General features: G+C 40.1%; 1 protein-coding gene across 1 annotated transcript in view; it reads left to right on the top strand.

Moving 5' to 3' along the window:
* The first annotated feature begins 460 nt into the window (after nucleotides 1–460).
* CPE (carboxypeptidase E) overlaps nucleotides 461–17,123 on the top strand; it is a 114,032-nt gene continuing 97,369 nt past the window's right edge. Inside the window, exon 1 of the mRNA XM_047717736.1 lies at nucleotides 461–1,052. Within this exon, the coding sequence (XP_047573692.1) occupies nucleotides 746–1,052 (307 nt within the window). The 5' untranslated portion in view covers nucleotides 461–745. The remainder of the gene's footprint in view (nucleotides 1,053–17,123) is intronic.

Raw genomic sequence — 17,123 nt, 5'->3', positions numbered from 1 at the left:
ATACAATTAAAGACAGAAACTGCAAAATTATAGAATGCATTTTTATTCTCTTAAACCTCCAAATCAAAGTGCACAGTGTTCCGTTTTCCAGCCAGACCTTGCGATAAATGCAAACCCAACTTTTGGGTTTCTGTTTGGACTATCAATACAGTCATTAAAGAGACATCATAGGGAAAGGGCAAGTGGCTGCCAATACTTCCTTTTTTTTTTTTTTCTGGAATATTCTCTAATTATTGTGTATCAAGATGGAAACCCTGGTTGGCTGAGAACAGATGTTACTTTAAAAGCCTCCCCCAACTAGCCAAGAATATTTTTCCACACGCAGTGTTACGCGTCCCTCAATGACAACAACGTTCTCCGACGCAGCAGTCCTTAGTTGTCACTTCACCTGCGTCGCCCCCGGCGCCATTTGGCTTTTGACGTGGTTCCGAGCCAAGCACGCAAGCCGCCCTCCCGGATCCCTCCCGAATCCCGCGCGCGCGCGCGCCGGCCCCCTCCTCGCAGTGGTTTGTCCTGCAGCTCCCCTGGGCTGAGCGGCCAGTCTTGCGGCCCGGCGCGCCACCGCTTAGCCGCTATCCTCCGGGTGGCCCCCGCGCGCGGCGCTTAGTCGGCCGGCGAGAGGTGAGGCGAGCGGAGGCTCCTGCGGCACTCGGCGCCCCCCGCCGCGCCGGCCCGCCAGAGTCCCGGAGCCCAGACAAAAGAAGCCGCGGGCGCAGGAAGGCACGAGCAGCGGCGGCGCAGGGCGATGGCCGCGCGAGGAGGCCGGGCGCTGCTGGCGCTGTGCGGGGCACTGGTCGCCTGCGGGTGGCTGCTGGGCGCCGGAGCCCAGGAGCCCGGGGCGCCCGCGGCGGGCATGAGGCGGCGCCGGCGGCTGCAGCAGGAGGACGGCATCTCCTTCGAGTACCACCGTTACCCCGAGCTGCGCGAGGCGCTGGTGTCCGTGTGGCTGCAGTGCACCGCCATCAGCAGGATCTACACGGTGGGGCGCAGCTTCGAGGGCCGGGAGCTCCTGGTCATCGAGCTGTCCGACAACCCCGGTGTCCATGAGCCTGGTAAGGGCGCTGCACCCCGCCATCTCTCGGGGCGTCTCGGAGGGCCGCAGGGGCTTGGACGGGTGGCGGTGGGGAGCGGGAGGAAAAAAGGGGGGGCCCATGGGTGCCTCATGGGAAAGGGCGCCTGGGGTGGAAGGCGGCAAGTGGAGGGAGGGATGCAGACGTTGTGAACCTGACCTAGAGCGTTGTGGGTTGCTGGGTTCCCCATCTCTGCGGTCCTTCCTGCACCTCCCCCTTCCCCCAGCCCTTAGTTCACCCCTCGGTGAGCATGGGCCGGGAAGGCGGGAGGGCTGGAGGTAGGAGCGCGGAGCACGCAGATCCGCACGCCAGCAAAAACCGGGCGGTCACTCTCACTTTGCTGTATCAAAGACCGGAGAATGATTCAGAGTCCTCCGAGAGGAGGTCGACCTTCCTTGCAGACGAGAGCAGAAAGATAGCGTGCGGAAATCAAGGACTTAGAGGAAACGAGGGAAAGTCCTTCTTCATTTGTTTCCTCCTTTCCAGAGGACAAGCTTATTGGGTCCTGCAGGCTCTGCTTACCCATCCCTACCTGTATGTGCGTATTAGGGAAGCGTGCTGCTGTGGGGGTTCCAGGAGAGAGAGATACTGGCATCACTGGGTGGTGGTGTGTGCAGACACACAGGGCTTCCTTCCACGGTAGACAAGTGGCCTCTGACAGGCATTGCTGTTCTGAAACTGCATACGGCCTAAGGAAAAAAGGAATATCCCATTTTCTCTGCTTTAGCCGGTTGAGATGAGTAGTTTGTGACCAGGTTTTAATTTCAACTTATGTTCCCCTATAGCCATCTTAATGCATTTTCCTTCTGCATATGTAAGGCACGTTTTATTTATGTTAAATGTGATTAATTTGGTATTAATAAATGGGTTTAAATAATGTTCTTGGCTTTTTTTCATTACGCTTCTGTTCTTTGGAAATGATGTAACTCTTGAAATGATATAAGTCCTGGTCTTCTGATAGCAAAGGTAATGTTAAAATAATCTGGACTAATAACATTAGCATAGAATGCTTGATTTTTTTTTTTTTTTAATGACAGAGAAAACTAGAAAATAGGCAAAAAATTCTCAGGGTAGGGCCAGAATAGTTTTATAATGATATTTAGGAATCAAACTGAAAAGTATTAAAATAAGTGATTAATAGAGACACTTTGGTCTTCAAATGCTGAGTGTATGGGTTGATCAATAATGGATCTTCGAACAGGAAGCTTTTCTTACCTTCAACTAATATGGGGGAAAGGGTATAATCTTGCTGTCAAAACCCTAAAATGAGATCTAGAAAACACTTTATGTAGTGAGGGTCTAGCAGGACTCAGCATGTAGACTTAAAAAGTTTGAAGATTAGTTTCATACTGTTCTCTGAAGATAAAGAACAATTATAAATGTGATGACTCCATTTCATGTATTTCAAATACCCAAAAACCATGACATCCTAGGCACAGGTAAAGTTAATCTAAGTATTCGTGATTCTCCTATTGCCTGCTTGCCTAGAACCTTTTGTTATTCTACTATGAGAGATTGTTCCTCAGAATGTGTTACACTGTTTCTTTAAGATTATATGAAAGTTAATGTTAACTTTTTTGTTGTTTTGATTCAAGTTAAATGCAATTCTAAAGTGATATTACTGTTAGAATGCAATATGCTTTTGAAGATGAAAACAATAGTTCTTTTACTTCAATACCTGGAATGTATAGTCTTTCAAGATTTGCAGGTTTCTTTTTTAGATTACAAACTCTATGAGGGGGGACTGACTGTGCCTCCAGCACCTGGCCTGAATAAGGCATTCAATACGCGTAATGGAAAAAATGAAATCGGTCACTAATTGAATAAAACACTGTTTTAAAACAAAATGTTTTAATCCTTATAAAGACAATCCCCCCCTCCCCGATTTAATTCATCTTGCAAAAGTGAACTCAAATGTTTTACATTATGTGCTTTACAGTTCTTGTTAAATGAAAGGAACTTTAAGTTCATGGTTACTTAACAAAATACAAGTGTCTATCCATTGTATTTTTATTATTTATTATTATTTTTAAGTAGGCTCCATGCCTAATTTGGGACTTGAACTTATGATTTCAGGATCAAGAGTTGCATGCTCCACTGACTGAGCCAGCCAGGCACACCTAACCATTGTATTTTTATTTTTTTTTAAGTGTTTTTTTTTTTTTTAATTTATTTGAGAGAGAGGGAGAATGAGAGAAAGCATGAGCAGAGGGGCAGAGGAAGAGGGAGAAGCAGACTTCCCGATGAGCAGGGAGAACTATGTGGGGCTTGATCCCAGGACCCCAAGATCATGACCTGAGCCAAAGGCAGACACTACTGAGCCAGCAACATGCCCCTATCCATTGTATCTTTTTAAAAAAAGATTTTATTTATTTATTTATTTGTCACAAGGAGGCAGAGTGGTAGGCAGAGGCAGAGAGAGGAGCAGGCTCCCCGCTGAGCAAGGAGCCTGATGTGGGACTCCATCCCAGGACGCTGGGATCATGACCTGAGCTGAAGGCATTGGCTTAACCAACTGAGCCACCCAGGTGTCCCTATCCATTGTATTTTTAAAAGGAAAAGTAAACTGTTATGAACCAACACTAAAAAGCCACAAGGGTGATTTTTCTTTCCATCCCTTTATAAGAGGAGATAAATCCGTTAGAAATTTTCAGTGAACTAGTGTTAACAAGCAAAATTCAACTGAGTAAATTTCAAAGATCTTATTGGCTGTATGCACCGATTCATGAATGGGTCAGCATCCAATCTAGCATACAGAAAGGGCTTCTGTGGAGCTGTACAAAATGAAAGACTTCAATAGGCAGAAGGGAGTGGGAACAAGGAAGTTATACTAGGCAAAAAAGCAAACTGATTATTGTAAGCTGACCTTCCTTTAGGGGATGGCAGGGATCTATCAGGCAGAATCCCTAACTAGTGTTGATCAGGTGATTCTTAATTGACTCATATAAGATTCCATCTCTGGGACAGATAATACTGCAAGTAAGTTCAGTCTCGGTTTGGTGATGTGGACCTTAGCCTAAGCGACTCCACTCTGGGCCTGTTCTCTTATTTCTAACACTAGTAAAGAGAGAAGTCTGATTAGTATATAAGATTGATAGTACTCTATGAGTTAACTTTTTAGGAAAGTTCTTTGAAAATATAAAACCATATAAAATATAAAAAATATAAAAATCATTCTTAAATGATTTTCAGATTCCTTCTAGAGTAAAATATTTTGAGAAACGAAAAGGGAATATCTACACTTATTCTGAGGTAGAGATGGATGCGCTCAGTGTTTTTTTGAGCACCCCACACTCTAGGTGGCCAAGTTCTATAGGCTGTGCAGCGATGCACAATCTAGTCCTCGCCCTCTGGGGAACTGAGAAATCGGAGTTGGAAGGGCACTATGAAGGCTGCAAGGACAGTGTGGCAGGACTGGAGATAGTACACCGGGGATGTTAGACTGGATGAAGACTGGATGACAAGAAGACAGGAAATGTCCAGTGGAATTTACCAGTGCCAGTGTCGCTTGTACAGATGTATGTTTTGACAGAGGCCCCTGCATCTAAGGGCAGTGTTTTAACTATTTTTCTCGCCTTGTGAATATCTGTTTTTTTTTTTTTTTTTTTTGGTCTGTAGTTTTTTTTTTTTTTTTATAATTTTTTATTTTTTCAGCATAACAGTATTCATTATTTTTGCACCACACCCAGTGCTCCATGCAATCCGTGCCCTCTATAATACCCACCACCTGGTGCCCCCAACCTCCCACCCCCCACCCCTTCAAAATTCTCAGATCGTTTTTCAGAGTCCATAGTCTCTCATGGTTCACCTCCCCTTCCAATTTCCCTCAACTCCCTTCTCCTCTCCATCTCCCCTTGTCCTCCATGCTATTTGTTATGCTCCACAAATAAGTGAAACCATATGATAATTGACTCTCTCTGCTTGACTTATTTCACTCAGCATAATCTCTTCCAGTCCCGTCCATGTTGCTACAAAACTTGGGGATTCATCCTTTCTTTTTTTTTTTTTTTACAGCTTTATAAACATATATTTTTATCCCCAGGGGTACAGGTCTGCGAATCGCCAGGTTTACACACTTCACAACACTCACCATGGCACATACCCTCCCCGATATCCATGTGAATATCTGTTTTATGCTTGTTTGTTTGAAATAGTATTTCTGATTAAGCTGGTAGGAAATAATATTTGCCTTAGTAAAATCATTTACTTGATTAAGACTTTGATCAACTTGCTCATATTCATTTTACCTTCTAGTAGGAGAGAGGTGTCAGGTTTATTAGTTTTCTTAATCAAAAATTCTTTTACTGGGGGTGTCTGGGTGGCTCAGTTGGTTGAGCGCCTGCCTTCAGCTCAGGTCAGGATCCCAGGGTCCTGAGATCGAGCCCTGCGTTGCGCTCCTTGCTTCTCCCTCTCCCTCTACTCTCCACCTTGCTCCCTCCCCCATGTTGTGCTCCCTCACTCTTGTTCTTTCAAATAAACAAATAAATAAACTCTTCATAAAAAAGTTCTTTTTCTGGGCTTTAAAAAAAGGTACTAATGTCTTAGTATTTAGTTACTATAATCAAAGAGCTCTCCCAAAACGAAACCTCTATACATAATTCTTTCCTGGCAAGTGAGAGGTTTACTTGGTTAAGTTAACAGGTTAGGGATGGACGGTATTATTTCGCACCCCCAGCTCTCTTCCTGAGTGGAAAGAAGTGACCATGATAGTTGCGTGGTACTTGGCTGCGGTCTGAGCTGAAACTCATCTACTGAAAATGATTCATTCTGTCATATAATCTACATTTGAATTCACCCAAAGGGAAAGAAAATTCCATTTTGAACTGATCAGCAAGGAAATACTGTGCCTATTCTGTTATGGCACCCCAGGAATCAGCTTGATTCTGGACTAGCTGAATGTTGGGTCTCCGTTATTACTTTGTATGACTTCGAGATCTGCAAAACTGGGTGGGAGGAGGATTGTGGGTGGCCTCCATCAGTTAGAAGAACCACACGTGGTCTTGGAACCAATCTCATCTGCTCACACTCGGTGAGTCTGGACCCCAGATGCAGGAGTAGGATGAAGGCTGGGCCAAGACTGAGTCTCTGTTGAACTGTGCTGTTGGCTGACTCTAAATGCTCAGATGAGTTCTCTTACATATGATACATGCCAAGACTCATCGTGTCCTTATTTTTCTTCCTGTTTGCATATATCTTATACTTTTAAGATATTCCTGTACCTAAGGATTCAAGTTCTCAAACCCAAACATAATCTCTCTGGAATGCATATCCATCATTGCAGTACTTGTAAAAGAAACCTTTATTAATTTATGTCTAAACAATGGAATCTGTTTTCCCCGACCACTCTGCCCAGAATTAAACAGGAGTTAAGATCAGTTTATTTATGGGTGCCTGGGTGGCTCAGTTGGTTGGGCAACTGCCTTCGGCTCAGGTCATGATCCTGGAGTCCCAGGATCGAGTCCCGCATCAGGCTCCCAGCTCCACGGGGAGTCTGCTTCTCCCTCTGACCTTCTCCTCGCTCATGCTCTCTCTGTCTCTCTCTCTCTCAAATAAATAAATAAAATGTTAAAAAAAAAAAAAAGATCAGTTTATTTAAAACATGAATTCTTTTACAATCCCAAGATTGCTCTTGGGAGGCAAATCTGATTTATAGCTAAATGCTATCTTAGAAACATTCTTTAGAGCATAGATTTTTCTCTTTCAAAGGTTGGAATGATTATTTTGGACCTATTCCTTCCAAAATCTGTTAAAATTTAAAGTGTATGAATGTCAGTACGTATTTGCCAAATATTGTGATGGAACATTTAATGTTGGCAGAATTTCTACACAAATAAAAAAGAAAAGTAGAGATTTTTATTATTTTGTATGACCTTTTTCATACCAGATTAGTATGTTATATATTAGTGGGAAATGCTTATAACTGAGTAACACCTTACAGTTGGTGAACATAGATGTTAGATTCTGGAGAAGGATCTAGATGTGTACCACATATGGTCAAGAGTTATTTTTAGACCTGAGTGAGTCATTGCAGCTCTTGCCAGAAATTGTGTATTTGATTGACTTGTGATTGGCTTATGGAAGAGAGGAAATGGGACTGGCCTCTAACATTATATCCTGCGCTTAGGCAAAGTACCAGCTTTCTATGGAAACCGATTTGAGAGGTGGCAAAGGAATCATCTGCCAGCCATCATCTCCTTTATTGGCATAGCATTGGGGTGAAATCCCCACCTTTGCTGTCACTTCTTTTGGGAAAGATATATTTTTTTAAAGATTTTGTTTATTTATTTGACAGACAGAGATCACAAGTAGGTAGAGAGACAGGCAGAGGGAGAGGGGGAAACAGGCTCCCTGCTGACCAGGGAGCTGGATGCGGGGCTCGGGGCTGGAGCCGGATGCGGGGCTTGATCTCAAGACCCTTAGATCATGACCTGAGCCGAAGGCAGAGGCTTAACCCACTGAGCCACCCAGGCGCCCCAAGATATTTTTGACAAATACAAAAATAACTTATAAGGAGTGACATATAACCCGGTCTTTCCCAAAGTATATTCATTGGAACATTAATTCAGCTTGACTTGAGAAACATTAGATAAATGAAAATAAATAGGTTTGTTTGTTACACACCTTCTCAGAGCCCTTAAATAAGCAAACGTATATTTTAAATCTCCAAGTTAGACATAGTATTATATATACAGTATAATACATATATACAGTGTTTCCTAATCTTTTTTCCCCATGGAATTCCCCTTTATTTTCCAAAGAACTTATTTTGGAACTAGTATTTTGTTTGAGAAACAGAGCGTTAGCATATTATCATTCATTAATGTATTATGCAGCATTACTTGGGCAATTCTGTAGCAGAGAGACTCATACAAGGAGTTCCTCGGGGGTGGGGAGCATATGGTTTCCCTCTCCCCCCTCCCCGCCCCAATAAACAGCTAGCATAGCGATTTGTGTAAAATCTTAAAGATATGCTTATTGAATTGAGAACACGGTCCTGAGGCAGTCAGGCATAGGACAGATCATTTTGAGAGGAAAGATTAAAGTACCAAGTGCATCCCAGTTCCTTTATTCGTAAGTAGTTTTACACTTTTAACTTCTGTTTACCTGCTCTTCTTATCCATAAAATAGGAATACTTAAAAACTCCCACCTCCCAGGATTGCGATGAGGCTGAAACAGTATAGCCTACAAAAAATAATTCCATGAAGTTGCTCGCTTCTAGTTACTAAGAAGACGGGCTAATTTGTTAAAAAATTTCCTGCACTTTCAATCAATCTGGAAAATGTGCTCCATTGGCTTTGCCCACTTGGAGGGGGCTTCCTTGTCTGTGTCCTCACAAGAGAGCTGCAGAGCCTTGCCTGGTCCAACGGATGGCCTCAAAGGACCTTTTCTCCCAGATCACTGTTTCTTGTTCACAAATGTTTGCCTTTTCTCGATTTTTAAAACATGAGGTGTTCCTGCTTTTCTTCAGTTTTACATTTTAATTTGCTTCATTCAGTAGGAACAGTGAACATGTTCATCGGTGTTTGAGAATGTCTTAATGGTTGTTTCTTCATGGAGCTAAATCAATCCAGGGCAATTCGAAGATTTACTTTGGCAAACTAACTTATTTTTCCAAAAAATTTGTAAAGAAACTGCTCAGGTCCTGGCTACTTTAGTTTTTCACAGCCTCAGTGTAAGGGAAAGCTCTTCAAAACCTCCTTCCTCACCCCTCCCCAATTTTCTTACTCCCATTTCTTTGTTTTCCAGAGTTCTTTGAGGAGCTGTCACATAAAGGTCTCCACTGTATCCATCGATGTCAGGGGGCTTTTGTTCAAACCCTGTCTCTTCCTATTTTTAATTAATTGCTCTTGGGCGAATTATGTAACTGCTCTGTAGGTCCTAAATTTTTCACCTATGAAATGACGATAATGTGATGATTAAATGAAGTAGTAAATATAAAGTCCTTAGTTCAGCATGTGTCAACAGTTACTATTACCTCCATTAAGGTCTTTCCCAGTGTTGGTCTGAGTGCTCCCCAGTAGACTGTGAGCTTTTTGTGGTCAGGGATGGTATTTATCCCAAACGTTCAGTAGTCTGTGCAGGACATAGTGACCACTCAGGGAATGTTTGTGGAATAAATGAAGTTTCTCAAACAGGCCAAAAATATGCATCACAAAACAAATCTGTATTGAAAAGCAATGTTGATTTTATGCCTGTTAGCAGACCAGAGTATGATAACAAGGGGATAGAACTAGTATTTTTCTTATGTATATACTTCTATTATATTGTGATGAATCTAGTTTTGCATAATGGAGAGAAATCTGCCCAGATATCATTGATGGCTTGCTACATTTGTGGTCTGCTATAACTGGACTCTTCCTCCTGAGATATTTTAAAAATTAGGTGGATTTTTAAGCATTAAATAAAAGTTCTAAAGATAACCAGTAAAAATGTACTTAGTAAAATTTTTGACCTTTAAACCATGAACCCTTGAGTGTTGTGTACTAAGAGCTGTGTGCTATTTTGAATGTCAGAGGCATACATCCCAGGTTTTACTTTTCCCTTCCCTCGTGAAATGGCATTCAAATCATGCCCCTGAAAATGCCCTAGAGGAGGAGGTTTATCTGAAAGTCAGCTGATGGGTCAAAAGAGCTCAAATTCGAAATGTGAAATACGTTTAAATTTACTCTTCCCTTCCCTTCCTGTTAATTACTGGAATTGTTGCCAGTCCATTCCTCTGAAGGTTTCTCTTTCAAAATTCAGGATATGGTGTTTTGTAGGCAATCCAGCAGCCAGATCTTTCTAATGAAATGTGGCTTCAGAGAAGATCCAGTCTGTGTTACACTGCCTTTTATTATTTTCAGATGATTACCTACATATTTAAATGTCTTCAAACAGTAATCCTTGAAGGTTAAGGTGGCTCGCGTAGAGCGTTACGGAGCTGACTCTTAAATGAGAAATCAATGAATTATAATAATAAACTCAGCAGCAATTCTCCACTGCCAGTAAATATTCTGTGTGTGTGTGTGTTTAAAGATTTTATTTATTTATTTGACACAGAGAGATATCACAAGTAGGCAGAGAGGCAGGCAGAGAGAGAGAGGGGAAAGCAGGCTCCCTGCTGAGCAGAGAGCCCGATGCGGGGCTCGATCCCAGGACCCTGAGATCATGACCTGAGCCGGAGGCAGACGCTTAACTCATTGAGTCACCCAGGTGCCCCTTCTGTGTGTTTTTTAAAATAGAAATCTGTTTACTCTAAAGTCACTGCTGAACATTAATATATAGTTTTATCCTAATAACAACAATAATAATACCTCTCATTTTTAAGACATTTGCTTTCAAACGAAGACTGATTATTTAAAAAATGGATGCAGATCACTCATTTTTAAAAATGAGACTAAATATAACCTTTAACTTAAATTCAGGTTCCTAAAAGCATGCTTTGCTGTGATTATGTGTGTTCAGGGAATTGAGAAAAACAACAATTATCTCATGTATTTGCATATGCAGGCAAACACTCAGATGTTCACATCCCAGAATGATGCTGTCTGATTGGAATACCCAGTTTCTCTTACTACATTAAATTATTCAAAACTAGAAAATCTTCTCTTTACTACACAGCTGCCATTCACTGCCATTGTCCATTTCCCCCCCCCCCACGAAATATTTTGTTTCTAGAGCTCAGCTCAACAGCTTGCACAAATCATAAGCTTGACCATGAGTTCAGGGTAGGAAAAGCTCTATATAAATGTTAGGCTGTCACCTCCCTGACCAAAATTCTGAATACCTTTCTTCTTTTTCCTTTTCTAGCCAAGGGATAGTTCTAAAAATGGCCTTTTCTCATAACCACTATAAAAAATTGCTATGTAACATTCCAAGATAAAGGCAACTTTCCAAGATGAAAAGAGAATGTAGGCTTTTGTCAGTGTAGCTAATATTTTTAATTTAAGTTAGAGAATATTTACTGAATACCCAGTATGTATATGCTATTTTATTTTCTCTGCCAGTCACACTTTCAGGCAGTGCCTTTGCATATCTTGAAATGAATTATTTAGTTTCTTGACTTGGATTCACTTAAAAAAAAAGATTTATTTATTTATAACCCAGAGTTAACAGACAAAACCCCTTAGTCAGAGCCTGACTCAGGGCTTGATCCCGTGACCCTGAGATCATACATAACCTGATCCAAAACCAAGAGTCAGACACTTAACCCACTGAGCCACCCAGGCCTCCCCGCCACCCCCTGGCCCTGACCTGGGTTCACTCTTTCACACATGTTGAGCTTAACTTACATGCTGTATAACCAGTGACCATGTTACTTTATTCCATATAAAATGTGTGTTGCATAGACATGCAAGGGTCAAAGAGTTCCCCTTTCTGTTCTTGATGTAGCAAGTGTAAAAACGGATCTGCAGGGGAAACTACTGGAAACGTTAGACATTTGCAAATAAACTGTCTTCTGTCCTATTTTGTATGTGTGTTTTAGGTGCAGTGTGGGACATATAAGTACAGTCTTATCGAAACAGTTTCATTTGTCTCAAACTGTGACATTGTTCAGCACAGATCTTTCTCTTTTCTTTTTTTTTTTCTTTTGACGTTTACTAGAAGAAACCAGTCTCATTCATTGTGGGAACTCAGTAAATGTTAAGCCAGATTCTTCCCATAATCAGCTTTATGGGAATTAAGTTAATGAACTTTTGGGAAACTGCACTAAGTCCACACAGGCAACAGGACCTTTATAGTGCTCACCTGAGCAGAAATCTGCTTATTGTAATTTCCTCAAGAGTCAAAGTCAGTCTTTGGAAAACGCGAAAGCAGTACAAAATATAGGTAAATAAGTCTCATGTGAATATTATATGGGTATATAGCAAATGATACTCTAGAGATAAATAGACTAAAATACTATATAGACAGTTACGTTTTATCTGGATGATGGCAAGATAATCATGAGTGGAGCAATCACTTTAAATTATTTTACCTTTAAAATTGGCTTATTTGTATTTATAGATTTCAGTTGCATCTGTAAAAGAGCCTTCATTTTCCTGTTTTTACTTATACCCATAGCTACTATAGGAAATAAAGAGTCTTCTCTTTTATCTAAGTGGCTTATTAAAAAAAAAAAGTCTTGGGGTGCCTTGCTGGCTCAGTCGGCGATGCAGTTGTTGAGTTTGAGCCCCATGTTTCGGGGTAGAGATTACTTAAAAATGAAATCTTAAGAAGTCTTTTCTCAAAAGCTTTCTACTTTCAAGAAGTTTTTTTGAGTTGTTCCTTTCTCTAAATCTGGTCAGACATCCTGTCAGGGTTTTAAAAAATTGGCCAAATTTGCTTTTACTTTTGTGAGGATTCTAACTAGATGCCCTCCAAGGTAGGTTTGGAGAACCTTACTGGTTAGTGTGGTCCCACATTTTCTCCTCTTCCGCCTTTGGCTTTTCCTTTCTTCCGTGGATATTAAAATAGAGTAGTAATCTGAATAACAATTGAGAGGATTTTGTCTGTGGATTTTGGGTTGTAAACACGCAGGGATGTGTACAGGCTCATTTACTGATGAGCATTTATTCCTTAGCTAGCTCCCCATCCATCTTTTTATAAACAACCTCCAGTTTAGTCCTACATGAACTGATTTCCCATACCTGTTACACGTGACGAATTGGAGAGTATTTATCTTTATGGGAACTTGAAGATACAGAAAGAGTCTGCCTATTGTTGAAAAAAAAATTTTAAAGAAAAATAAAAAATAAATTTTTTAAAGATCTTGTCACATGTGATCTTAATTAATCCCCTGTAAAAATACACATAAACTGCTGCTATTTATGAGGAAAGACTTAGCAAATATGTTAGGAATAGTTACACTATAAAAAGGACCGGTAACTTGAGGAGTTTATTTTTTAAGATCAAGACCCTGAGATCAAGAGTCACATCACTAGACTGAGCCAGCCAGGAACCCCTTGAGAGGGTTATTTTTAGGAAGTGTAATGGGGCTGCAGAGGGAACAATCTGAATCCTTAATTGGCACATTTGGTTATGTCTATACTGCCTTTGTTTATCAAACAGGGACAGCCTATTTTCACCTATACGAAAAAGCCAAATTGTCATGTCCTTAGCACTCTTTAGTTCATTTATGACAAAAATCAGAGTTATAAAATGAAGGCTCAAAAATAGAGTGTATATTCAGTTACAAGTTAGTAATGTAAATCATTGCTTGTGCTGAAGTTTTCCTTCTCTATAGAGAACCATACTTATTGCTAATTTCTTTTTTTCTTTTTTGCTACTTTCTTAATTGACAAATATACTAAAACTGTTAGAAGGTTGTGGTGATGTATAACCATTTATAAATTAAATTATATAAGGTTATCTGGCATGTAAACATTATTAAATTGTCACTAAAATATAAACAAACAAATCCAACATCTAATGAAAATCATAATTTAATCAAATTTAGGGCCCATCGCATAATGTCAGTGCTAATTTTCAAAGTAGCCAAATTATAAAGTGATGTGCCCTCCCCTTTTTAAAAGAGACTAACTAAGTTGTCTTCTTCTGGAACCAGGATAATGACTGCACATTTCAGTAGGGACTATTTGGTGTGTGTTGGGTCTGTAGTAATTTCTCAGTGCAGTGTTGAAAATGATGAATGAGTGAATACTTCAGAATGAATAACACACGTATAAGATACAGTTTTATGCCCTTTGCCAGACTGTTAACTGTGGCCATGGAAGTATATCCTGTTCTCCATGGCAGGGCAGATGTGATAGCAATGCACATTTCTGCCTTCTCTGTGACCTTGAGGATATCTCTGCCAGGTTTACTGCTGTATCCATAGCGCCTGGCATGTGCATCTGATCACAGGCTGATTTGATGTCAATGCTCCACTCTAGCCTGGTCTTTTTTCTTGTTCTGGTCCTTTCTCTATAAAGCCTTGACTTTATGTTGCTTCCTGATCTGCTACTTAGTAAGATGCTGGTCCATGCTGTGTTGAGCCACATCACTCTGGCTGCTTTCTTGTATCAGAACCAAAGTGCTAATTACAAAGCACTCTTAGTCATCAGGAGGATGACCATGGAAGTGGTGACCAAACGATCAAACAAAGCCATGAGCAATATTAAGCATGCAATTGGATATAATTTCAATATTTGTAAGAGCTGTGTGGTCCTATCAAATAGGTGATTATGAAAGGAAGGAAACTGTCTCTAAAACAGGATGGAAATTATTTAATTATTTTAAGAGTCAAGGAAATACATAGTCAAATGAGTGGTATAATCATCTGGGAGGGAATTACCAAGTCCAATTTGTCTTGAAAATTAAATGAGGATAGGTCATAAAGCTAGGGATGTGGGTAGGTCATCATTGCTCTCTTCTCTAAGTTTTGCAGTTCATGAAATAGAAATTATTACAGTGGCTCAACATGCTGAGAAAAATTGCCCCAAACATCCAGCTTTGACACTTAAGTCAACTGAAGGTGATAACCCCCCACATTGCCTACATTTCTTTGGGAAGGTAACCCCCAAAACCATGTGGCTTGACATAGCTGTTTCCTTTTGGGGTAAGAATTTTAAACCCTAAGGAGATTTATTTTATTTTATTTTATTTTTAAAAAATATTTTATTTATTTATTTGACAGAGAGAGAGATCACAAATAGGCAGAGAGGCAGGCAGAGAGAGAGGCAAGCAGGATCCCCGCCGAGCAGAGATCCTGATGTGGAGCTCAATCCCAGGACTCCAGGATCATGACCTGAACTGAAGGCAGAGGCTTTAACCCACTGGACCACCCAGGCACCCCTGCTAAGGAGATTTAGAAATAATTTATATATTATTGGGGCTTTAAGTGCTTTTGAAACTTAAAATGTTCTGTAAAATCTGGTAGATTGTAATGTCTAAAGATTAACCTTGTAATTCTAATAGGAAAATATGTCAATTATGATTTTTAAGCTGAAATTTTAACAAGTTTGTAAACTGTATTAGAACTCTGAGAAAACTTAAGAATAACCGTGTATGGGGAGGGTGTGTGGGACAAATGAGTGAACTGTTTTGTTTCATTTTTGTTTAGTTTAAATAAAATTAAAAGAAAGAATGACCATGTACATTTACTATCGTAGATTTACCATACTATTTAAGAAGTTAAGAATGTTGGGGCGCCTGGGTGGCTCAGTGGGTTAAAGCCTCTGCCTTCGGCTCAGGTCATGATCCCAGGGTCCTGGGATCAAGCCCCACATCAGGCTCTCTGCTCAGCAGGGAGCCTGCTTCCCTTCCTCTCTCTGCCTGCCTCTCTGCCTACCTGTGATCTCTGTCTGTCAAATAAATAAATAAAATCTTTAAAAAAAAAAAAAAGAATGTTTGTTGGTCAGTCGAACAAGGGACTTGAAAAGGAAATTGAATATATTAAATTTATTTTTACAGTTTGAAATTTTTAAGACAATTTAATGAAGTGAACAAATTTCTCCTTAAGGTAAGAGTATAGAATCTGCTGGATTTGTAAATGCATCAATATGATTTGTAAACTGAACTTAAATGCTTATGGAATAATTAGGATCTTGAATTTATAATTTGTGCCTCTACTAAGTTGAATGTTGAATTTTGAAAACCTAATTAAATTCTAAATCTTTTCTATTCATATAAGTCACTCTCTAGGGCATCAGAAAGCATGCATTTAACATTAGTTTCTGCATGCAGTGATTCAGATCTCAGTCCCCCGAAAGAATTTTTGCTTCCAAACTCAGGAGCTGCAGGAGATTTTGGAGGCATTGAGCATTTGCAAAATATCTGATAAAATGCTTCCTTCTATGTGTTAATGCATGGGAAGTATTCTCTAAGCTCTCCTTAAATTTACTTTCTCCAAATAGAACAACCTCTAGGCTGAGTGTTGCTTGGAAGAGTCTCCCCCATATATACCTGGTGTTCGGTTGATTACAGTGTTCCACTGTCCACTGTCGTGTCTGAGATTAAAAGAGTTTCATGTTTTCATATATGTGAGTGGTATGCAATTTTACTGTACCTCTCAAGTTCATTTCAACAACTAATTTTCTCTCTACTGATCACTGTGGAGTGGACTGGAGAATCTTCATTAAAAGAGTAATAATTTTACTCCTGTGTCTAAATTGGTGGTTTGTATATTGAGGACAAATCTAAGCCTTGCACTAGCTGTAACAACTGAACTATGTGTCAATTATTTTTAATATTTCTAAGACCCCTTTTTTCCATTATTTTTAAAATTCTTGGCATGCTTTTTTATTGTCGATTCATATAGCTGGATAAATGGGAGTTGGGGGTACTTGATACTGTTCTAATAAACATTTCTCCTTCTCTTTTGACTCTCCTTCAGTTTGCAAAAACTGTATCCTAAAAAATTACATGTAACTTTCGGGAACATTAAGTATTTTTTCCTGAGTAGTTTTAAGAATCTTATCATTGGTGTTGTTGATATTTTAATGTTGAAGTTAGCCACTGATGGCTGTAATTTCAATGACCTGTGTGTATGGGGAGAGGGAATGAATGAGAGTGTGTTTCCTAAATGAATGTACAGAAGGGCGAGACTAGCTGGTATTTCCCCCAGAATTCATAGAATGGAGTTAATATATTTATGGACTCTGTAAAGACAGTCGCATAAGCAAGCATTTATACCTCTGCCAGCATTTCCAAGAGTCCAAGAAGGCTCTCAGTTTAGACCATACCATATTTTCCATGATCTCAGTTCCCAGACCAAGGTAATAAGAACTTTATTATAAAAAAGACCCTACTAACAACTTTCAGGTATAAATCACCCTAATTGGACAAATAATGACATTCATTCACTAGGCATTTAGAAATACCTGATAGAAGTGCTTTCAAACCACTTCATGTTTTGAAGTCAAACTCTGGGTAGTAGGGGTCAGTAAATGATGTGCATCTTTTATTACTGTGCTTTATTATATTTGTATCTCTAATGGGCCTAGTTAATTATAAGCAGGTACTTGCTCTATGACTGACATTCTGCAAATTGAAGAGATACTTACAAAAGGGAGCATGAAACAACAGTATTTTACCAAGTACTTAATGTGGAGATATTGACTCAAATTCTACAAGGAGTTGAGAGAGATCAT

This window comes from Lutra lutra, chromosome 2 (genome assembly GCF_902655055.1).
Source record: "Lutra lutra chromosome 2, mLutLut1.2, whole genome shotgun sequence".
NCBI lineage: Eukaryota > Metazoa > Chordata > Mammalia > Carnivora > Mustelidae > Lutra > Lutra lutra.
This window is presented reverse-complemented; position numbering and strand designations above follow the sequence as displayed.